The following is a 24,002-nucleotide window of genomic DNA, read 5'->3' as shown; positions in this document are numbered from 1 at the left end:
GTTTTACTGAACAGCCATACATATTTTCCTTTGTATGTGTAGCAGCTATTGAACTAACTATGGAGTGCTTTGTGGGGAGCAGAAGCCAACAAGCTACAATAACATTTGCCTTAGTAAAAAAAGTGGTATAAAGTACATCCCTAGAGTGTAAGAAGGATGTTAATGTTAGATAATTAAGCCTTCAGAAGCAGTGAAATGCCAGTTAAGGTTGAGTGAATAGTGTTAACTCTGTCCCTTGTGCACATATATATTCTAATATTCCTTAATGATATGATTGCTTACAGTTTATCACTTAATATTGTATAATGTCACATATTTTTCTTCTGTAGCCGCTGATCTTTCTCCGTTGTTACATATGGCTAATAAAAGCAGTAATGTTAAAAATGAAAAGGAGCTCATTTTCTATTGGCCTTTCCCTTATGTATACAACTCGAAGTAAGATCTTAAATATTTTTATACTAATTTTAAGTTTGTGCAAATGTCTACTAGAAAAGAAACAAAGGGGTGATGAGCACATACCAAGCCACCTATTTTTTCATCAAACTGTATTTTGTTATTTTCCTATACTTAAAAGATTTAAGAAATTACTTTTTCTGGCGTAGCAAGAAATGTGATTCTACCAGAGTATTTTTGTGCTGCAGAATACAGAGTTTGTTTTGTGTCATAAACAACTACACTATTGAGGGATATCAGTTGTTGTAAACTTCAGGCAAGTAGGTGAAAATTATGGAAACCTATTAGTAAATGGAATTTTTAAGATTTTTTAGAGGTGTTAGTGCAGAAAGATGCAAGTCCCGTTTTCACAGAAGAAATAATGTTTAAGAATCTTACTTCTTGAAAACATTTTTTTCTGTTTTATCTTACTCCAGTTTTTCTCATTCATTTTTATTTTATGATTCTGAAGTTTTCTAGGTATATTAGAAAAAAATATATATCCTCATCCTATGCACATTATTTTCATGGAGCAGTTCCTTGTATTTCATTGTTGAGTGGAAAGAGGGATACTCTTTCTCCACTGGAAATGGAAGTCAGAGACATTCAAATTAAAATTATGGCATACATAAAAAAAATTAAAATTAAGGCCAGTGAAACTACCAAAGATGGGAAGCTCTCCATCTTTACTCATCTTCAAGCCTGTAGACCTTTCCGGAAAATACTATAGTAACATAAGTTAATAGGCTTAATACAGGGGTCTCTGGCTGGAATAGTATGTCTTGCAGCATGTAGGAGGTCAGATTAATGACCTAATGGAGTTTTTTTTTGTGACCTAACGTCAAGCATTAATATGTGTAATCTTAAAATATAACTGCATGCCTTTGCCTATCTTTGGAGCAGTTTTTGATCTTTCCAAATCTGCAACCATCAAACAATTGATCTGGCTTCTTTGTGTGATGCTTTTAAAGTTAAGGTGCAGAAATTCAGAAAATGTAATTTGTTTTTAAGCATAAAATAAACAAAAATGTCTGTCCCATGCTAAGTTCCACATTTACAGACATAACGATTGCTCAGTGACATTTTTCTAACCCAATCATTGTTTCAGTTGCCTTTGGCAGCCTGGCTACTCTGAATCTAAAGCTCTGAATAAATTATTTATAATATACAGTATTTTTCAGTAGTGTTTATCTTGTTTGTAGTGTAGTAGTTGGCTGCTATTCCAAAATACAGCCTTTCTCCCCTTGTGGTGGTCTATTTTTGTCATGAATTAATGCATGTAATAATAATAATAATAATAATAATAATAATAATAATGCTGGAAAATTAGCACTGGGTTTTTGTTAGGGCAGTGAATAACCATTATGTGTTTCCTGTATAACAGAAATAAAAAAACAGGAGGCATAGCATAAGTTATTACAGCATGAAAAGTAAGAATTTGTAACAGGAGAAACCTACTTGATATGAGAAATACATTTTATAATACTAACAGAAAAATTCTAATTTATTAAGAGATAGTGATTTATTTCCAGCACAAATTACTTGAATCCGTATACTGATCATAATCTAAATTCCTCTGAACTGTTACTGAAAAAGTTAGAATAGAATCAAAACCTGCTTTAGTCACTGCTTCTGACAAAACACTCAAGTGAAATACGTATATGCACCTTATACACTACATCTCTACAGCTGTTGGATGAGGAGTGGAATCTTCAGTCATTGTCAAGTGTATTCTTCAAAGTTTAGTGTACTGATGGCAATAAGCAAGAAATCCAGTGTGCCTGCATTAGCATTTCAGTTTAGATCAGAAATGCTTTTTGGTAGTAAATGTCCTAGTGATCTCAGCTTGTACTTCAGTCCATCTTGCAGAGCAGTCTCACAGAATGTGGTCTGGGTTCATTTTGGTTAAAGATAAACCAGGAAGTATCCTCAGATGTTAGCTTTTCCATTGGTTTTCCTTGATGGCATCATCCTTGAAATACCTCCATCCAATAAACCTGACAACTCCATACACTGACTGTTCCCTTTCTGAATTAGGGCACTGCCAGCTCTTCACTGACAGCTGTTGAACTCATACTTCTTTTGTGGTCCTTTCTTCCTGGTGTCTTTGGTCTTTTGCTGCCTAAAAATATGCTTTCAGGCAGCATCGTAGGACAGGCTGCTCTACTCGGTTTCCTCTGAAATGTCTCTCCTCCATTTAATTAAAACACCAACATTCAGGTGCCTTTGTGGAATGCCTGTGAATTCACCTCATGGATAAGATATAGCTTCATCTGAAGTCTGTCTTGAAACAGCCAGCCAGTCTTTCTGATGATCTGCTCCAAGCTTCAACCAACATTACACATTTAGAAACTTCATGAAATGTTTTATTTTTTTTTTTTTTTGCTGGGACAGACGTTATTTGCACTTCACCTTCTGCTAAAATGAGAGTTCCACAGATCTAAATATTCCCTTTCAGGAGTTCATTATTCTGATGCAGAAAGCCAGTACTGAGTGAGTTAAACTGGCGTGCTAACATTATTGCAACTTGATTTAGATATTTCTGCAAAAATATTTTATTATTAAGAGGGGCTCTAAATGGTGTTTCATTTAGGATTTTCTTTAATTGCAAACAAAAGCATTTATTTTCCCTCAATATTAGAGCCTGCAAGTCTTTATACTGGTTGTGTTGTATAATACTGATATAGACACATACAAATCTTCCTTTTTTTTATAAAGTGTTTTCTTACCTATGACATCTATTGCATGAAACAGTTACAAGGACATAGATGGTGTTAGATTCATGCACATGTATTCAGACCTGTCCAGTACTTGCACATGCTTGCTTGTTTGGGACATCGAGAGCTTTGGCCCTTCAGAGATCGCTTCCTTTGGGGCAGACTTGGTGTGACTGGCAGGACTGATGCTCACTCCATGCACTCACCACTGTATGACAGACTTGACCTGTTGTGCTAGAAACGAAACAAATACTGAGAGCACCAAAAAAGAGAGAAGAGGTGGGAAAGGCAAGATGAGAGTGTAAGGGGGAAGAAAAAAAGTGGAAGGAAAGGCTAGAAGGAAACTGGAATTCAAGGTGAAAGGAAAGACATTGAGATTTAGAGAAAGCATAAAGAGCAAAATGAAGGAAAAGAAAGCAGTTCTAGACAGGATCTCTATACATTTCTTTCCCTTAAGCAGTGAACTGGGCTTTTGTGAAGTCTCAAAGATTTAAATTACCCAGGCTGACTCACCAAGCTAATACTAAGTGTCAATGCAATTTTTTAATGGAGGATTCTTCATGTATTAATGTCCAACATGTTTCAGGCCAAAGCATAACTAACTCTGTATCAGAAGTGCTAATAGATGAAAGGTCAATAGGTAGGACATGCTGTCTGTTAATATTGATCACCAAGCCACACTGTTATTTTCAGATATCCATTCAGTTTGCAAGAACCTCAAATAGAGTAAGTCTGAGACAGTCTTTCAGTTCTGTCATCTAAAATAACTTAAGATTTTTGGAGATCACTTGGAAGACTTGAAGGAGTCTTCAGGAAGCAACCTCAACATTCAAATCCAACGCTTAGCAGATTTTACTCTGAGGGGACTCCTGAAACAAATAAGCTCCCTCCTAAAGTGCAGTGAATTATATGGTTTATTTATTGCACGAAATATATATAGAAAAGTCATTTTTTCTTCCTGTGTTACAGTCTTCTGCCTATCCTCCTAAAGCAAGAGAGAGACTTGAAGAGCACCTAAATATAGCCCTCTGAGTGCTTCTTGGTTTTCTCTGCTCTGACACCTTATACCACAAAATCTGAATGCAGACCCACTCTGACATAAGCATTATTTGAGTTTACTACAGGACAAGTAAACAATCCAATGCACACTAGCATTGTTCTGCATATGAGGCCCAAGTCCAGCAGTACGCATCCCGCAAGGCCTCATGATAGTATTTCACAGTGGATATAAGTAAATTAAAGCCAACTGCTGAAGTTCATCTGTTTCCTTTCAGTCTTTATGTGTGTAGAAGAAATCCATGAGACGAATAGGTTTTCTTTACCGTAGCTGCAGAAGGATCCAAGAATCTGCCCCTTTATTGTTTTAGTTTCCTTTTTTATTGCAGTCTTACAGAAACAGATTTTTTTTACTAGCTTCCTGATTTAAAAACATAAATCTCTCCATTATCTCTGCATGCTAGTTTAATACTGTCAAGCTGTAAACACAATAAAAATTGACTGCTGGCACTGTTTATATTGTGTAAAGCTGACTTATAGTAAATTGGGTTTGTAGCACTTTAAGAAGGAAACGCCATTGGGAGAGTACAGATCTAATATTTTATGAGGTGTGCATCAAAACTGCAACAGAGAAAGGCAAGTGAAGTTACAGACTCATTCTGCTTGACAGTATTCCTAGCTAAGGCACTCTTAATGGCTTTGTACCATACACACATAGATACTGACCTTACCATGCACAGATAAAGCTGGAAATGTGTAGCTACTAATCCACACCTCAGTGGCTTGCCAGATTCTTTCTTGTCCCATGCTTTAGCCCACTAGTTTTCTCTTTTAATTAACAACTTTGAATATGTAATAAGTTCTGTATGAAACAGCTAAGCGTAATTCTGAACTACAGGCTGTATTGATTTCAGTCCAGATCATAGCCATGGGGACGATGTGCTGGAAGGGATAACAAAGTGAACATAGAACTCTGTCATCTCGTTTTTGTCCCCTGTTGTGACACCTTCCTGCTTCTGGGGCTGCAGAGTGAGCAATTTTAGTCCAGCTGTAATCCTGTGTTTTGTTCTGTGCATCAGCAAAGTGGGGTATTACAGAAGTGCAGCAGCTATCTCTTCCCCAGAGGCTAAGGGCATCACGTCTCTGCAGGCAAAGTGCATGATCTTGCTGCAGTACCCACCATCTGCCTGCCTAGAGCTCCCGGGAACAGGAGCAGTTTATTTCCTTGTTGAAGCATATTATGTAAGTGCACTTCTTTTGTAGGATGTAATTTTGCACAATGCACAGTGTCTCTTTCGGTCATTTACATTTTCCAGCAGTGCTAATTAAATCAACACAAGGGGACTCGTCTAACCAACTGAGGCTTTCCGGGAATGTAACAGCTTCTTCATGCACTGAGCAGCTGGTTCAGTGCTCCAAGACCAAGTGCTGTCTTTCAGGCTAAAGTACCACACTGCACAAAAGGTACCTTTGATTGCCTGAAGACATTGCTTTATTGGGCAGGCTTAGCAGCATACAGTAGTTTGGAAGTGCATATGATGCAGATGTTAGTTTTTTGAAATAAAAAAAATCAAACCTATTTTCATAGCTTGTTGGGGGCAAGCTAATTTGAAACTACCTTGTCTTTGCATGCTGGGGATCTGAGATAGAGAGATGTGAGTTCATACAGTTTGTGTCCCTGCCTAGAAGGTATTGTCACTGCCTAGAAAACACTGTCAGCAGTTAAGTACATGGAAATAATTTGCTTGGTCATCTACAAATCTGTTGTATTTGGTGTTTAGTTATTTGTTTGCTTGAATTTTATCCTGCTAGCTTCTCTTTTTATGTATGGAGGGGCTGTAGGAATCACACCCTCAGTGAGAGTAAATCAGAGGCAGAATTAGAGAGGATGTCTGCCTCATCACATTGCAGCAGTCAGAGCACCCAGGCTCTGATGGGCGCATTAGTTCTTCCTTTGCCTTGGCAAAAGGCTTGGCAGAGACAGATTGCGAAGGATAATGGCCCAGAGTCTAAAATTTCCTGGTACCCATAGCTGAGTGATTTTATGATAAATATTGCTGGATTTAATTAATGCCTAAGTAGGAAAAAATGTTAAATTATTCTGGAGATGTTCTGCAGCGAACCCTGATGCTGCACAGGGCTATGGAGACCTCAACACCTTCATTTTATTTTTTCATGTTGAAGTGTGACTCAGTCTTTTACCCAAATTTACACTGCTTTGATTGTACTTTTACTGTACATCTTCAAAGCTTGCCTAGTGTGATGAGTGGTGGCAGAAGATGCCTTGAGTGGGTTTTATGTTAAGGTAACAGATACGATCTGTCATGCTGTTGTGCTACAATAGCTAATAAGTTTGTCACGATAAAACATGCTTCACTGACAACTTAGGACGTTTTTCAGCCCTACAGTGAACCCAAGCAAAACCCTTCACTTATTTGTAGCTTCACTGTTCTCTCCCAAACTAAAATTTATTCTCTATGTCAGTCTTTTAATTCTTAGTATTAATTAGTAATTATTCTTGTAAGATTATTAATCACTGTATAGACTGCATGAACAAAGAATGATGATGTTTTAGATGTCTTCAAGAAAGAAAATAGGGTTACTTATGCCTTGTTACACTGTCATTTTAAACAGTAACTGCTTATTTTGTTACAGATTTTTATAGCTATATCTGGCTTTTTAAAAGTTCGGCTTTACTGTGAAATTGTTCATGACTTCCAACTTTTTCCATACATTTTATCAGAATTTTCTTTTCCTGGCAGTCAACTATATAATATTTGTCTTTCTTGGTTTTCTTAAAGAGAATGTCCCTCCCCAGGCAGAGAAAGAAAAATTTGATTAGAGGCCCTAATTTCCAAGCCAGTGCAAAATGAAAACCTGAATTCTACATAGCCTTAGAAATATGTCTGCTGGACTTCCAATGCGATTAACAACGTAATCTTCTTGTAAAGCTCTGAAATATTATGTCCACTGCTGGTCCCGTTACTTCTTGATTGATTTGCTTTTAAGCATAACAATGACCTGTTCAATTAGTATTGCAGCTTCTGTTCCAAACACTCCACAGTCTTCATCTCCTCTTCTTTCTTGACTGAAATGCAGGTTTCTTAGCTTGTAGCATGTATCACACTTCAGCACTATCCTACAAGGACCCCAAAATGCTGAGGCATTTGCCTACACCTGGCTTAGAGAGAACAGCATCACTTGCTCATTTTCCAGCATGACTTCCACTTTGATTTCATGTGCAGAGAAATTCTCTGTTCAGTTACTACCTGTGTACAGCCCTGGTTAGCTAGTGTGATAACTGCAGGATGACATCACTATGGACTTCAAGCTGAAAGCAGCATCACACAGAAATGAAACAGAGAGGACTGTGTCATGTAATTGTCTTGAATAGTGTGTTGTGTATAAAGCTGGAGGACACCTTCTCAACCTCTGTCTTATTTGCATGTTTTGTGTTGTCTTAATTTCTCATTACTGGAAAAATAACTGTAAACCATCTGCTCTTCCTTTGACTGATATGAATGCCATGACACTTGATTCAGGAGAAAAGTTTTTTGGCTGAAGGATGTGCATTTGATAACACATATGTAATTCAGTCTCAGGGATTAGCAATAATGTTGTGAACTCTGCTTTCAAAGTTTACTTTCTCTTTTGCAAGTTGAGTTTGTACTTGATAACTTTCGTGAGTAAAAAGTCTGCAAAATGGTGTTCTGCTATTTATACAACAAACTATTAGAAAACTAGAAGGTAATGTATTATGGTAATGATACATTATGGGTTCAGACTGTGATGTTGCAGACTTAAAAAAACTGGGCTCCCATGATTCAGATACGAACCTAAATCATATTTGTAACTATTATTAGAACTTATACAATGGTAGTCTCTGTGAGCTTGCTTCCCTCATAAATTGTGTATTACTGGGGTTTTTTTTCCCAGATTAATCTTTCTCTTTTTACAAAATGTCAGCACATAATTCACAGCCTATTAATATGGCAATATTATTTCCAGAAGGAAGGAAAATAAGTCTCTATCTCAAGCAATTAAAATTGTGCAGCTATGACTTAAGTAAAATACCTTTCAAATAATTCAGGTCTGTAAAAACTATGCCACTATTTTGATCCAGTCTTTCATACTTTATTCAAATACATGTCAAACCTCAAATTTCCATCACAGTTGTCTTTCACAAAGAAGATAAAGCTAAAACATTATTAGAGAAAAAGGACATTTGTGTCCCTAGTAGATGAACAGTCAATATTGCAGTATTCATAGAAAAAGAGTGTTAAAGAGAACAGTAACTTTTCCATTAAAGGTGAGGGGCAATTGCTGTCTACTTTTAAAAGGAGTTGCTTTTGCCTATTGCAAAGCAAGCACAGTATTTTTCCACAGTAAGACAAGTTTGAACATATCCTTGTAAGTTCTATTTTTGCTTTAATAGTAAAACTTGTAACAGATTCTTCTTGAAGACTGACAAGCTATCTATGTAGTTATCAGCACAGAGTTTTAGGAGCAGGCAGCCTAAAGGAGAGTGCAAGAGAGGACTATAGAGGCTCTGGATGTGGAGAGCAGAGGTGGCTTTGGGTACAAGTAAGATGTTTGTGGTTGGCTCCTGAGGAACATTGTCTGAACATCCCCTTCTTGCAGTTGTTCTATGCATTACTTTTGCTGCTGCACCAGATGACCCCAAGAGAGGTTGCAAAGTTTCAGTGTTAGATGACTCACGCTTCCAGTACAGAGAACTGAACTGATGCAGTGAGGCATAATTTGTACCTAGCCGGAATGAATGAGCCCCACATTAGCTCCATTGTTGGTGAGATTAATGCTGTATTTGAGCTTTTCAGAGAAGTCAGTTTGTAGATGCATTTTTTTTTCTAATGAGCACATCAGTAAGCAGCAAGCACAGAAGCATGGCTTGTTTTTTTGTTTGGTTTGGTTTTGTTTTTTCAAGCAAGTACACAAAAACTGTTTTGGTATATTCAAAATATTAAATTCATGTTAATAATTATTAACTATTGAATATATTATTAATTAAAATACTAAATTGAACGATAAAAATCATATTTATGACCTTCTTCCCTTCTCTCCCCCTCCCCCCTTTGTTTGTCTGTTGGACATTCGTGGCTGATGTGTATTTTCCTGGAATTCAAGAGCTTCCTTGCAATATATCTAGCCCAAATAGCAATATAAATGTTTTCCCTGGAGCTGAAAACAGCATTATTCTGTCCAGATGTTTTTTAGTATGCTACAGTCAATCTCTGTTTAAACTTATTCTGTAAGTTTTCATCTTTATATGCCATCAATTTTCAAAGAGGTTTTGTCTTTAGAGGTGTACCAGTATGATGGTTTATTTCTCTTTTCCAACTGTTCTCACCGAAGTCAATTGGGACCTTTATATCATTTTCTTTGGGAACTGTATCTGGGAGTTATGTCACATAACAAACATTGGCCTTACCAAGTTTCAAGCTCTGTTGTGGTACCCTTTGACCAAAGAAAAGGAGATTTCTGTGAGTAGGAGCATCTGAATGCTAGGTAGTATTTGAAGTAAAACTTCTGTAAATATGTTCAAAGTTCAAGGGAAAAATTCTATCTTGGAGCTGCTGCTGGGCTCTGTGCGACTTACACAGGCTGAGCATGATTTTTGACATTCTTATGTTGTAAGTAAATCTACAATCCCTTACAATTTATTTTTTGTCAAAAACATTCATAAAGGTGGTTATTCCCCTTGTAATAAGTCTTGCAGGACCTTCACAGACTTTTAAGTATCTCAGTAGCAGTCACGAATGTTATCAGTCAAATCAGTTATATACTGGAGGCACCTACAAACAACTGTTTCATAATGAGCTATAGTGAAATCCAAAACCAGAGTTTTGAAAAGACAGTTCGTAGAAACATAGAATCATAGAATAGTTAGGTTTGGAAAGGAACTTAAGATCATCTAGTTCCAACCCCCCTGCCATGGGCAGGGACACCTCACACTAAACCATATCACCCAAGGCTTCATCCAACCTGGCCTTGAACACCAACAGGGATGGAGTATTCACTACCTCCGTGGGCAACCCATTCCAGTACCTCACCACCCTAACAGTAAAGAATATCTTCCTTATATCCAGTCTAAACCCCTGCTGTTTAAGTTTCAACCCGTTACCCCTTGTCCTATCACTAGAGTTCCTAATGAATAGTCCCTCCCCAACATCCCCGTAGGCCCCCTTCAGATACTGGAAGGCTGCTATGAGGTCTCCATGCAGCCTTCTCTTCTGCAGGCTGAACAGCCCCAACTTTCTCAGCCTGTCTTCATATGGGAGATGCTCCACAATCATTTCGAGTGTAGTAATGGTAACTATGATTTCAGTTGTACTTTTTAGATGCAGTTAACTTGGTCTGAGAGATCTGTGGCTTGTAGGTACCAAAATGCAATGTTGTGAATTGTCAAGGAGGTGGCTTTCCCATTGCTTGGGGTTTTTCTGGCAATAGCAGCCTGTCAGTATGTAATTAATATACTCTTACTGTAAATACAAGCTTTCCACATTTTTTTTCCTTTGGTTAAAAATTGATCTTATTCCTGGCTTCTGTGCTTTTACAGCTTTAAGGAGTTTCATACTGGGTCTTGACTTTGCAAAGGTTGATACTCAAAGTTAATTTGGTTCAATGTGAGTAATCCCACTGAAATCAGTGATGTGGTCTAGACATAGTTTGGTGCATAAACCCTTGAAGGATTCTGGCTTTAGCCTTTATTTCAAAGTGGTGTAGACATTTTTTTTTTTTTTAATCAATGATTATGGCTTGTCACTGGTATTTGGTTTACATTTTCTTCTAATTTGTGTTATTTTTATTGCTTATCTTAATTTTAGGTTGTAGTGAAGTGGTTAGATCATGGACAGGCACCATACAAAGGTATTATACTGTATTACCTCTAGATGAATCATACGTTGTGACAGTAATCTTCAGGACAAATTTAGAGGTATAGGGTCCTGTCCTGTCTTCCAAGGAGAACTGCAAAAGTTACTGTAAGTGGTGAATTTCAGGATATAGGTTTATACTTTGTCATTTCCAGTCAGGCTTTGTAAAGAAGCAGCAGTATTCAAACCTCATTTTTACTGTATTTATGCATGTATTAACTAGAACACAGAATAAACCACAAGTATTCTGAAAGAGACCAAACTCTCCTCTCTGTTACCTGAAGTACAGTTTGACTTTTTTTTACCAACCAGTTAAATCATGCTGTTTCCCAGAATTTCCAGCCAAGAACTCTGCTGGGTGGTCAATTAGGTGAAGAGAACAAAACAAAGTACCTCTAAGTAGTAAAGCTACAAAATGGGTTTAGTAGTTAAATGGCAGGTTTTTGAGGTTAATTTGAGAGTGCCTATCTCAAAATCAATGTTGCGTGCTACCAGCAGGCTCTGGAAAGGGCTTTAACTGGCTTCACAGTGTAAGACTGTTTCGGTAGCCATGAGAACTGGAAGTCTACTATTACAATAAGAGCTGAAGTTCAGTAATCTGAGATAAGGTACAAAATGCAGATGTGTTTGGCTCAGCTGGCTTCTGCTGACACGGAGTCCCTGTATCCTTAGAAACCACGTTTTTGTTTCCAGCACAGTGCACACTTAACAGAGGTTTAAGGTTAGCCGCAAAACCAGGAAAATAAATCCAGGGCATGATACGCTGTCACAGTGTTCCACGGATCTGCATACCACCAGTGTTGCTGGGCTCATCTTGTTGCTTACCCATGCTATTCCAGTAGAATATACCACAAGGGCAGGTGTAACAGTGTTGAACTGAGTCCAGGTTGTCACTGGGATTGAGGATTCCTCCATTTCCATTGATTCCTCCGTTTCCTCCATTGATCGAAGTGTGCAAATCTCACCTTGTCTGCTGGTCTGAGGATTGACCAGGATCAGTATGTAAAAGATCAGTAAGCAAAAAGGTTAGTAATATAATCCATACACAAAGAGAAAAGGAAAGACTACAAAATAAGTGGCTATAAAATAGAAAGTAATTTTCCTGGCGATAAACTAAGTCTTCAATTGTTCTTCATCACATATGGCACATATAAGAACTCCAAGATGTACATTTTCCTAAAGCATTTATTCTGGAAATTTGTTTAGATGTTCAGTAAAGGATCATGAAATAGAATTTATTGGAGTAGTCCCAAGTATGACAGAAACTAATTTCCTTCTTGAGGAGTGTAATTTTCTTGCATAATTCCCTCTCAGTTCTCCATCACACTTGATCTTACCACATGTTCCATGATGCTGATAGCCCTGATGGTTTGAGGCTTTGCAGATAAATCTCATGGCAGACTTGGCTGAAGGCAGTGGTGTAAGGCAGGCAGAAGTTCAAAGAAGATCCACAGCATTTAATCAAGGCATAGAAAGTCTTTAAAAACAAAATGTGTAATCTTCAGCTGACGACTGGAGTGTAATACATGCTTTTTATAATGTGCTGACATTTTGTTATACTGTTTTCAGATGTTAGATATTTTGCATGTAAACCTGAAGGAACTTCAAGGGTTGAATATGCCCAGTATACAGTGATTAGTGAAATGCCATCATTATATTCCTCTGAGCATTAGATAGCTTTGTTGAGAATAATTTCCCTTAAATAATAGCTTAGCTGGAGGCTGTATTCCAATAATGAATCCTTGTAAAATCCAACTGAGGGTTTTGATATTACTTGAGAGAATTTTCATATTCTCTCTTAAAGGTTGCTTTTCTGGTTACTCTACCCAGTTAAACCGTTAAAGCAAATCATCTCATAGTGGTTCAGAAATGTTAAATGCATGACATCTTTAGACATCTTTGTTAATCAAGCACAAAGGTAAGAAATACTTCATTTGTTTATAAAGTATTTTGTACTACAAATACTAGCAATTCATATGAGTAAGGGTAATAATCAAATCCTCTTTAATTAATGCTTTCTAAAGGATAACTTTTTGAAGTTTATCACAATAAAATATCACTGGACTTTTGGGGGAGAAAGAAGTCTGGTGTTCTTGTCCTGAGAGAGGCATCTGGAGAAAGAAAGTTTGAAAGAAGAGAGGTTATGGTGATTAAAATATCTTATACTTAAAATCATTTCAATTACTTTAGGGAGCTCACCGTGAAAAGTGTGTATTGGCAGGCGTGTTTTGGAGCCCTCATTGACGCAGACTGTCTTGTAGCTGGGTAGTCCCTGTCCCTCACTGCTGCTCAAGCTTGCGTTGCTGATTTCTGTGCAAACACCAGCCTAGAGCTGTGTGGGTCTGAAGAGCAGGACTGGAGGAAGGGAATTACAAATAACCTCAAGTTAGGTTGTATGTGCCAGAAAGAAAAAATAATAGAGATTTTTTTACTGGTAAGTGGGCATGGTATCACTGAGCTGATGGGGAGGACTGGGAGGGGTTGCATATAATAATTTCAGGTATTCTGACTCTTACTGGACCATTACACCAGGTACCGACCTTTTTGTTTATGATGGCTATGATTTTCGTGATATATCCTGAAGAGACTCAAAAAGAAATAATTACTGCAGCCACTTTCATGGGCAAAGGACTTTTTTATCTCATCATTAGAGAAAAAACCTAATAAATTAGATAATTCCTGATATCTGGTTTAAAGAATTCAGGCTGTCATTTTGGCTACTGATTGAGTTAGATCATCTGTGGTGATGTTAGTCCAGCATGCACCAAACTGCATGTCTTCTCCTGAAGAGGTGCAGGAGAAACTTGAACTGTTGTCAAATATCCATGGAGGCATATCATAGTATTAATATAAAGCTCGACGTAGCACCTGAGTAGATATTTAGGATGAGACTCTCTAGTAGAATGGTCCTACTGAAGCTAGTGGAAGCCTGTTCAGCCAAGGTATTTGACTTAGGAAATATATGTCTTAAGTTTACAGTCAGAGTGGGAGCTTGTTGAAAACAAGAAGTGGCACAGTTTGATGCAAGTAGGGCAGTAGAAGAGGGGAGGTAGTTTACACTAAATGTTTATGAGCCTGTCTGCTTTCACTGGGTACAGATCCTAAGATATTTCCTTGATTTTCCTCAAACACAGGTCATGTACAGATGCAAATTTAGATGCAAGAGTCTTGCTTGCTCATAGATATTTTTATTGAGGAATTTTTATAGAAACCAGGGAAACCAAAATATTTTTTTTTTTATTTTAATCCCAGAAATAAAATATCGAAGGCAAATTATTTTTGGGTCAGATGGAATTGATTAAGGTGTTAAAAACCGAAAAATTTACCCCACCAGGTTTTGGGAAGTCAGTTCACTGGAAGGTCATGACACAAGATGAGAAAATACTAATGGGTGAATATTCAGAAATGTTTGTTACAAAAGTTGTGGTTAAGGGTAAGAAATAAATTATTTAGAGCTAACATTGCAGGAACAGCAAAAGGGATGCTCATGTTTGCAACTGATCCTTCACTGAAAAATAGAACACAAGAGTGAACTCCAGCTGTAGCATCAGTGGGTTACCAAATAGGAAGGCACAAAATAACAGTTACAGTATTTAGGGCCACAGAAAATCGTAAACCCTCATCCCTGTCATTTTCTCAGAAATGTCAATTATCTTCTTCAGTTTTGAATCTTTTAACGAGCTACAAAGGATTCAATGCCCTTTTATATGTGTGGCCTTTAGTGTATTTCTTTTCTGATTGGAATTTTCAACTAGATTTTATAAAGGGAAAGAAACGGCAGAAATTCATTAAAACTCTGTAAAAAGATATACTTAGCTCATTGAATTCATAAACATAACATGTAAACAAAGCATTTTTTAGTTCAACCAAGTGTATCTAATTTTATAATCTTTGGAATCAAATTCAGTCATGGTTATGAGTTTGCCACTGTGATTGTTAGCTGTACCTAAACCAGACATACATTATGCAAGAGATCATTACTGAAGTATTTAATTCACGTCCTATACTTCCCGGCTAGCAAAGCAGTGGGATTCATTGGAGTGAAGTGAAACTGAAACAGAGTATAGGCCTCAAGCCAGGGAAAAGAGGAAAAAAACATCCCGGCATGGATGCAGGCCAGTGCATGCTCCATCACACAGTTCTCAGCCTCCTCCCGTGGTAGTGGCCAAAGAACATCTTCAATTATGGTCTCTGGGTTGGGTTTCTAAAGCTTGCACTGTATAATACTTCTGACACACAACAGCTCTTCCTTTTGCTGTCATGCACAGTGAGCAGGATGAAGCCTTTGTAAGCTTCTTCTCTGAACTGTGTCTCCTGAGCCACTGTGCAGCTGCAGTGAGGTTGGTGGTGCTTTGCGGCAGGCACCAGCAGTCCCTGAGCATCATTCCAGGCTTCTCCACTGTGCTTTGGCTGGGAATAATACAAAGCTGGAGGGTTAGGTTCATGTAAGGAATTTTTCAGCATCTAAGTGTTTCAGCATACTGTGAAAAGAAAATAAAAAGAGGTTGAAATATAGAGAAACCAGGTTAGTCACTTGTCTAACTGGGTTGGATGGGGCCACTAATGGAATATTGTTATTGCCTGTAAGAGCAAATTTTCTCTGATTGCTTCTTTTTTTATGAACTTACAATGCTACTAAGTTTCTTCTTTCCCTCCAATGTAAACAAAATGATAACATTTTGTGTCTCTTTATTTCAGCCCTTTGGAGGACATAGTCCTATTATCATTACTGATGTTATTCATGATTTATGTGGTCTGTAACACAATATCTAATTCACTGCTACTAAATCAGGGCTGCCTCACATACTTGTGATTCACTGTAGTTTCTTGCAAAAAGTCTTGCAGCCCCGTACAAGCACACTCAAGATGTTCTGCTTGCATTAAAAGGATCAGGCTGCTCAAAAGCTCAGGTATTATAAATACCTGAACAGCACATCTGGAGTCAGTTACGCTTTTGACAAGCAGGAGGTAAAACAAGAAACTTTTCAGAGGAAAAAAAGCAGAAAGATGACAGTTGGAAGGATGAATTAAAAATATTGTATCTGATCTTGAGAACTCTTGAGCTTTTTTATTTTTTACACTTCCCAAATATAAAATCCATTATTATACCAGGATTCAAAAGCAAAGGCAACACGTGCCCAAAGAACTGAAAAACATCATATGGGTCAGAAAAAGAATGACTTTTGAAGAAGAAAATCTGTCTATTATGCATGTGCTGCCTGCAATTCATCTGACTGCTCTTTAAAATAGACTTTGCTAGTGCTACAGTATATTCTCATATATTAATAAAAAAATCATGTTTCCTGTGTGCTTGGAAGCTAGGAATTATTTTTCTTCTGCACCATATACGGGCATTATTTCTGTTACAAACTTACGCTTTTGAATCTGTAACAGATACAAGGCTGTGGGTATCTTCTGTTGTAATATACATTCTTTATACTCCAGCTTGGAATAGCAATTTGACAAAAATATCAAGTGATTAGTTGATGAAGTGTTTAGGAGGTTTTGGTACATTCGTTAGCACATGGTGAAGTAAAACAGCTGTGTTTGAAGCAAAATGCTGTGAATAAAAATGCACTTTGAGGGTCAGAAATCTGTGTAGGCTCCTGAACTTACTTATGTCATAGGTTGACTGATTCAGGTTTATGTCAGTGAGCAAGCTACAGCTGTTGTTCTCGATCTGGCATTTTCTCAGGCTGCCGGAAAGCATCTGCATCACTGGGCATGTTTTGTATATTAGAGCAAGAAGAGCAAAAGCTGCAGGACCTTTACTCTCTGCAGCCAATCAGAAAGGACAGCCGATTCTGATCAGGAGCCAAGCATCTCTCTGCAGCCTCCTATATGTAAGAAATTAGCAGGAATAGGCATGGTCTGGTCTGCAAACAGAGCCCGTTGCTAAAGACAGTGTTAGTTGTACTATAGTAGTAGACTAAGTGGCTCAGCTGGGATCCTGGAAGAACAGAGATCTGTATGGAGGTTCTCAGCCCCAAAGAACTGGGAACACAGGTATTTCTTTGTGTATGTTATGAGTTGGGATTTTTTTCTTTTCCCTTTTATTATGAAAGTCTGCTCATTTTTTGCCTTTAGCTAAAGATGAGAGAAATCATTTAGAAGGTTTTTATAAGCCTGGAATGAAAGGTTTTAAAGTTATTGACAAAGAGCAACAAGAATAAGATTATGGACTTGTAAATGGAAGATAAATATGAATAGCTCTAAGGAGAAATATAATTTATACCCATTTGTGCTCTACAGTGACTTTCAAATAATTATGTAGGAATGCTATTTGTTCCTTTTTACAGGAAAATCTTTATATAGTTTAAGTCAATAAGACTTTTAACAGAGGGTTCAATAGCAAATGCCATTTGAAAAAATGTTTTAAGGTTGAATGCATGAAGCAACAAGTTAGGGATCTATGTCCTTGCAATTTTTCATCTCAGGAATACCTGTCATCACTCAGTGTAGTAATGATTTTCTATATTTTTCTTATGTCAGAATTTCAGAGAAGGCATAAATGGAGTTATTTATAGACTCTTCTCCTATAATTATAAATGTGATCCATACTCAAGGTTAAAAGAAATGCAGAGGGTCTGTGTCGGGAAATGTTAATTAAGTGTGTTGGGTTAGATTTATAAGTATGTCTTTAATAGTGGAACATGATACACCAGTGGCTAAACCATACTTTAATTTGATTTGACCTAAAGTTATAATGCCATTTTTTCCTAAAGTTACAGTAAAAGTGGCAAAACGAGGATTTCTTCTTCCCATGTTTGCAGCGTTATGCTGAGATGCTGTATTACAAGTGGTTGTTTTCAGTGGTGCAAGTAAAATATGTTCCCTTGTTTGCTGTAGTATGTTTTTCAGATGTGAGTGCTTTGAAATAAATAACAAAACATTGTATCGTATTTATATGACCATTAAGTATAGCTGTAGTTTCTTCTGGTTACACTTGGACTGAAAACACCAGACATTACAGAGATGTTTTAAACCAATATTTTTTTGGCTTAATAGGCAGGTGGGGAGCTGGTACAGGGTCATAAGGAACATAATACCTAATAATGTATTATTTAGATATATATGTAGGTAGGTATGGAATAACAATGTGGTCCAGTTTTGTGCATAAAGATTACACCTTTTTCTATAATCCTGTATGTGTTTTTTGAACTGTACAGTTATCCAATTGACTTTAACTGTTTTTAACCTTTACAATTATCAACTCTAAATAATACTATGCCAACTGTATGCCTTAACCAAAACCTCTTTGTGCTTCTGTCATCCATTGAGACAGAAACATGAAGGAAAATGAGCCATGAGACTTTACAAGTGATGCATTACTTCCATCAAAGTGATGTATTTCTAAATCATGCTTTCATTTGTCTTTTCCTTGACAGGAGGCATTGTTGATAAGGACCTTCGTCACTACCTCAATTTGCGGTTCCAGAAAGGTTCGGTAGACCATGAGCTCCAGCAGATCATAAGAGACAATCTCTACCTCCGTACAGTGCCATGTGAGTAAGGTGGAGATGAACAAATCTTTCTTCTTAGTGGCAACAGGCTATCTGAATTAATGCTGCTGAGGGCATCCACAAAGCGTGAAGGAGTAGACTGTAGATGAAGCAGTCTACCTGTAAATAGAGTTGTGGTTTGGTTCATGTCTTCCATGTTACTGCTGAGAAACTGAGCTGTGTAATGCTGAATTAATTTCTGAAAGCACATGGTGTTTTCAGTGTTGTAGCTCTCGTGAACTGTGGCTCTAGAATCATAATCTTTTTCTCCTGCAGTTTTAGAAAACACAAAGTCAAAAGACCTGGGCTGGTTAAATTGGTGGCCAGCAGAGAGAGCTTGATTTGCTCATATTTCACCATATTATACATTTCATAATAGTACTGTGGGGTTTAGAATGCAATAGGGCAGCAGAGGAAATACAGACTAGGAAAACTGGTTGTTTAGATGCAGCAGGCATGGCAATGAAAGTTCACATTCTCTTCCATATGTGTTCTTTTGTTGTTGCATATAAACAGCAGAGGTTTAGACTGGATATAAGGAAGAAATGCTTTACTGTTAGGGTGGTGAGGTACTGGAATGGGTTGCCCAGGGAGGTTGTGAATGCTCCATCCCTGTCAGTGTTCAAGACCAGGTTGGATGAAGCCTTGAGTGATATGGTTTAGTGTGAGGTGCCCCTGCCCATGGCAGGGGGGTTGGAACTAGATGATCTTAAGGTCCTTTCCAACCCTAACTATTCTATGATTCTTTAAGTCAATAGTTTATAATTTAAAATGTGTTGAAATATCTAGAATAATTTTTATAGTTAATTGACATTATTCACCTGTGCCTGCAGTGGACATGAAATTAAGCAAAGTAACCTAAGCCAAGCCCTCCTCTCAGGGCCATGCCTTTCAGAACAGATTTACTTGTCTGATGGGCAATATATCACTTAAAATGGACTGAAGTTTCATTATTCTTCCCTCATAAAAATGATTGCTTAGTAGACAAAAAATGGGTCTTCTGGTTTTGGCAAAAAAAGGGTGCACCTCAGAATTTGCAGATTTGACACTGAAATGAGAAGGAGGAAGGTATACTGAGTAAGTAACTTTGCTATTTATATGGTAATGAGTGGATGCTCTTTGAAAGCTATGTTATTTTGAATGCTAATGTATATTTTTTCTTTCATTACATTAAAGAATGGAGACTCGAAAAGCTCCACCAAAAAAAGATGAACATTTCCCTTTTCCCATTTCCCTTTGCTTGAAGATAAATACAGTTTTAATTTCAGGAATTCCATTTGTCCCTGATTGGAAAGGAAGGTGGAGAAAAACATTAAAAACAATACCTGTATGCAGAAAATCAAAACTATTACATTTATGTGAGATTTATGATGAATTAGGTTTGTCTGAAAGTACTGAGAAACTTCACAGCTGAAGTGCAAATGCAAGTACAAATATGTTTTGAGGTTAAGTACCACTTCTTAGGATGTTTGGGAGGATCTTTAGTATAGAAAGATTATAGACTATATTTAGTCTATAGACTATATTTATTATAGTCCGAGCCCCTGCTTGTTAATGATGGAGATCAGATTAAAAAGGAAAACACAGCAATGCTGCAACTACTGCATGTGTGTAACAGATACTGTCTGGCGGCACTATGGGCATGATGAGTAGTTTTGACATTTGTTTTGGTTTTAATTAAGGCAATCATAAAGGGTTCTTGTTTCTCAAGTGAAATGCGATACTCAGAAGCAAAAAATACTCCTTCAAAAAGTAGCAGTACAACCACAAAGACCTCAATTTGAAACCTCTAAACACTTAATACTACCTTTCCTTTCTGCTGTGACTTCATCTTCTCTGTCATTTTATGTGGTTAGATTCATAGGTCATTATCATATTACATAGTGAGCATCTTTAACTAAGAACCCTTGCTCATTGCAGGGATATGGGCTAGATGGCCTTTGAAGGTCCCTTCCAAACCAAACTCTTCTATGATTCTGTGATTTTCAAAAATAATAGTGTTGCAAATGACAGCTGCCAAATTGCTAGGTAAGCAAACCTGGTTTTGAATAGAGTGGAAGACTTTTCAATAGAGGTGATAGAAAAGAATAGAACAAAGTAGTGCACAAGTGGCACATTTTCTTTGACATTTTCTTGAACATTCTATGAAAGTAGACTTTCTGAAATGTGGGTACTTTAAAATAAAGAAATGAACAAATGTAGAGAGGGGAGTTATGTGGTTAGCGAAAGAAGTTTCTGTAATCAGGTAAATGAAAAAGACATCATAAAGATTGCAACCCAGATTTCCCCTAAATCATAATGTCAGTCTTTTTTAATGCAATTTTATTCTACCTTCAGCATTCATGTTTAGGAGGGGAAAAGTTTTCACCAATTTTCTTTTTTTTTTCATATAATTTAACTGATTTTTGAATCCTGAATTTACTTGAAGCTCTGTACATAGACTAAATGTAATGGTTAGGTGTCCAAACACTGTATTTTAGAACTGGTAGGGAGATTACTGCTATGCAGCACTAATATTTAACTGACTATACCATTGCCTACAAGTTCACTTAATGAATACAGACTAAACATATGCTTAGTACAAATCTTGTGCTGGGTGCTAGCAAAACAAAAGCAGCACTCAATTTGGTCAAATTCTTGTGCAGAAAAATAAAGAGAAAAAGCCAACTAGAGGCAACATAGCCTTTAATTCCAGTGACAATGTTGTAACACAAAGAGGAAAAAAAAATCTGAACAATAAATGCCAACATTTTCCCTTTACAAATGCACCTACAATCTTTTTTTCATTTATAGAGGTACAATTGTCAGTGAGTCCAGGAGAACCTTTGTAAGAGAGTTCTTGACCCTGAGTTTTTATTGTTCTTTGCTCTCTGTTCAGACTGACAGCACTGGCTCTAGCAGTGCAGAGGGTATGATCAGTGGTTTCTCAGCCTTCCAGGTCAAACTAAGACATCTTTCACTTGTATTAAATGAGTGAGTATACTCTGAAACTAGGAAGCAGAGGATTAAATCCATACCTGTTTTAAATCAGGATAAGCCAAATGCAGCTAGAACAGGTAAGTCAGTATTTACTGGATAAGAATTTGAATAGTACGTTGTACAATATACAGGACATCCCTGTGTGCACCTAAGGATGGATGGGCCAGAATCTCATGATATGAGGGTAATGGATCAATTCTACCCTCAGAAACTGTGGCCTCAGTGGATGTGGTGAATTGGTTTGGTTTGTGATCCTTACATTTCTCTATTTTTACTAATGCAGTGCCACTTTCTACCAAATCAGAAATGACCGTGTAACCCTCAGAGTCAAATGCTGCCTTCCAATAAGTGGTTGCAGTTTTCAGTGCCATGTGAAATTGATTTTCCCTGCATTGTCAACAGGAATTACACGCATATATCCCAGGGCAGAATGTGTGATTGTATTTGCAGCAGTTGAGATGCAGCCGTTAACTAGCTGTGTCCCCAGAGCTGTGTGACAGCAGTAATGAAACTGATACATAAACAAGAAAAAGAAGAAAAAGTTCTGTTAATTTGAAGCCGAGTTAGAAAAGCAATAAAGCCGTCACCAGACAAGGTCAAGAAACTGAAACTTTTTTAAAGATACAGTATTGCGAATGATATAAAAGAAAATATGCATTCTGGAGAAGGAAGACTGGGCAGTGGTCTTCTATCAGGGCACAGCTCTGGTTTTGAAGCAAGCAGGAGGACTGGCCTTCAGGTGTTGGGAAACCAAAAGTAATAAAGGTGACAAATACCTGAGCATCTTGGAGGAAACAAAAAATGACAAAAGGCAGTTCGAGGGGAAAGAATGGTTCATAATTTTCCAAGTTCAGAAGACATAAACAAAGATTTTTCTTGTGCATTTTCTTCCCCTTTGTCTATTCTGTGGCATTTTAGCATAGTTTTCATACCCTAAATTTATTCCTGAAGTAAATTTATTCCTGAAGTAAACCATTGAGGTTGTCCTAGAACACAATAAAATAGCCATGGTGAGAAGTGGTAGTGGTTAAACACAGGTAAGCAATATCTGACCCTCTCTGTCCAAGTCCAGGGATCTGGAGAAAGGCCATGAAACACATGTAGGACTGAATGCTCTAGGCAGACAACAACTTTATCATGTTGCTGCACCCTGTGCTTGGTAGTGCTGGCAGCAAACTGCGGTTGCCGTGTAGGCAAGCAGCTTTCCAGTCTTCACTGAAGTGAGGAGAGAGAGCTCTAACTCTGTGTCGTCACAGGAATAAAGCTTTGAGGAGTGTATGCACCCAGAAAGCAGTTTTGGTAGTGATAGTCATCGTCAGGTCTGTCTCCTTTGATATGTTCTTCCAGGCAATTTCGAGTTCAATTTCTTTTAAGAGCTGGCAAAACAGAGCAGAAAATAGTGTGTATGTTTCCTTCCCAGACAGGGAATATGAAATGACAGTGGAAGATACAGTGATTAAACAGCACTGTAAAACGTCAAACAATGACAAGCTGATTCATAAAAGTAAATCGTCATCTGTTAATTTGAAGAGATTCTCATTGGTATCTTCTGGGATGTAGCCTCAGATTGACAGTAGCTCCAGTGAATTACTCTATGCCACTCACTGATTTACACCAGTGAAGGATGCAGCCCAGAAATGTATCCTCTACAGTAATAATGTGAAATTATAATACAGAAAAACCCAAACAAACCCAAATCCAACAAAATAATGAAAAAAAAGAATAATGGGAATGAAAGCTTCCTTTCTACTTTTTGCATTTAAAAAGAAAACAAACAATGATGAAAGACTGGAGAGGACTCTGTGTGTCTCAGGCTTACTGTACTGGATAATGCAGTATTGTTATTAACACAGAAGTCTTGGAGGAAGGAGGGTTTATTTAAGACATCTGTGAGCAACATAGGAAAAAGGGTCAGTGTGTGACAGCCACATGCAATATGTAAGTGACCAAGAGCAAGAAATGCAGTTGAAATGTGCAGCAGTCTCTCACATACCAAACAGTGATGATGATTTCCTCCTTTTGCTAAGTGTGCCTATTGACATTATGATTGCTCTGTGTTAGGTTATAGTTTACACATTGAACTCTAAATATGAAACCTATGAACACTTAATAATATCCTTTATTTCTGCTGTGACTTAATTTTTTTAATCCATCTTCTGTGAATGATTAGATTCTTGAGTCATTTTGAGTGACTTTCAACAAAAGCCACATTTTCAAATGTGGTTTTATTCTATTTTAGTATAATTTGGTCAATGTATAAATAAATTTAACCTACATGCTGCATTATTGTCTGTGTACTTTTGAGATGTTATAGATTACAAGGTGCTTCTGTTTATTGTCTAGTCCTTTTCCAGAAGAGAAAGTTTATGCAATGTTTTTCTTTTGTTTGGGTTTTTTTTTTGGCTGGGCTTGGTTTTTATTTGTCATATATGGCAAAGCTAGTGTCAGTGGCTTGCATATTTTGAGACAGTGAAGTCAACAAA

General features: G+C 37.3%; 1 protein-coding gene across 2 annotated transcripts in view; it reads left to right on the top strand.

The window, feature by feature from the left end:
* The window catches only part of MAGI2 (membrane associated guanylate kinase, WW and PDZ domain containing 2), a 724,927-nt gene that overhangs the window by 198,546 nt on the left and 502,379 nt on the right, over positions 1–24,002 (top strand). For both annotated transcript variants that reach the window (XM_034063203.1, XM_034063202.1), the window contains exon 2: positions 18,427–18,543. In XM_034063203.1, the coding sequence (XP_033919094.1) occupies positions 18,427–18,543 (117 nt within the window). The remainder of the gene's footprint in view (positions 1–18,426; positions 18,544–24,002) is intronic.

Source organism: Melopsittacus undulatus, chromosome 5 (assembly GCF_012275295.1).
Source record: "Melopsittacus undulatus isolate bMelUnd1 chromosome 5, bMelUnd1.mat.Z, whole genome shotgun sequence".
NCBI lineage: Eukaryota > Metazoa > Chordata > Aves > Psittaciformes > Psittaculidae > Melopsittacus > Melopsittacus undulatus.
This window is presented reverse-complemented; position numbering and strand designations above follow the sequence as displayed.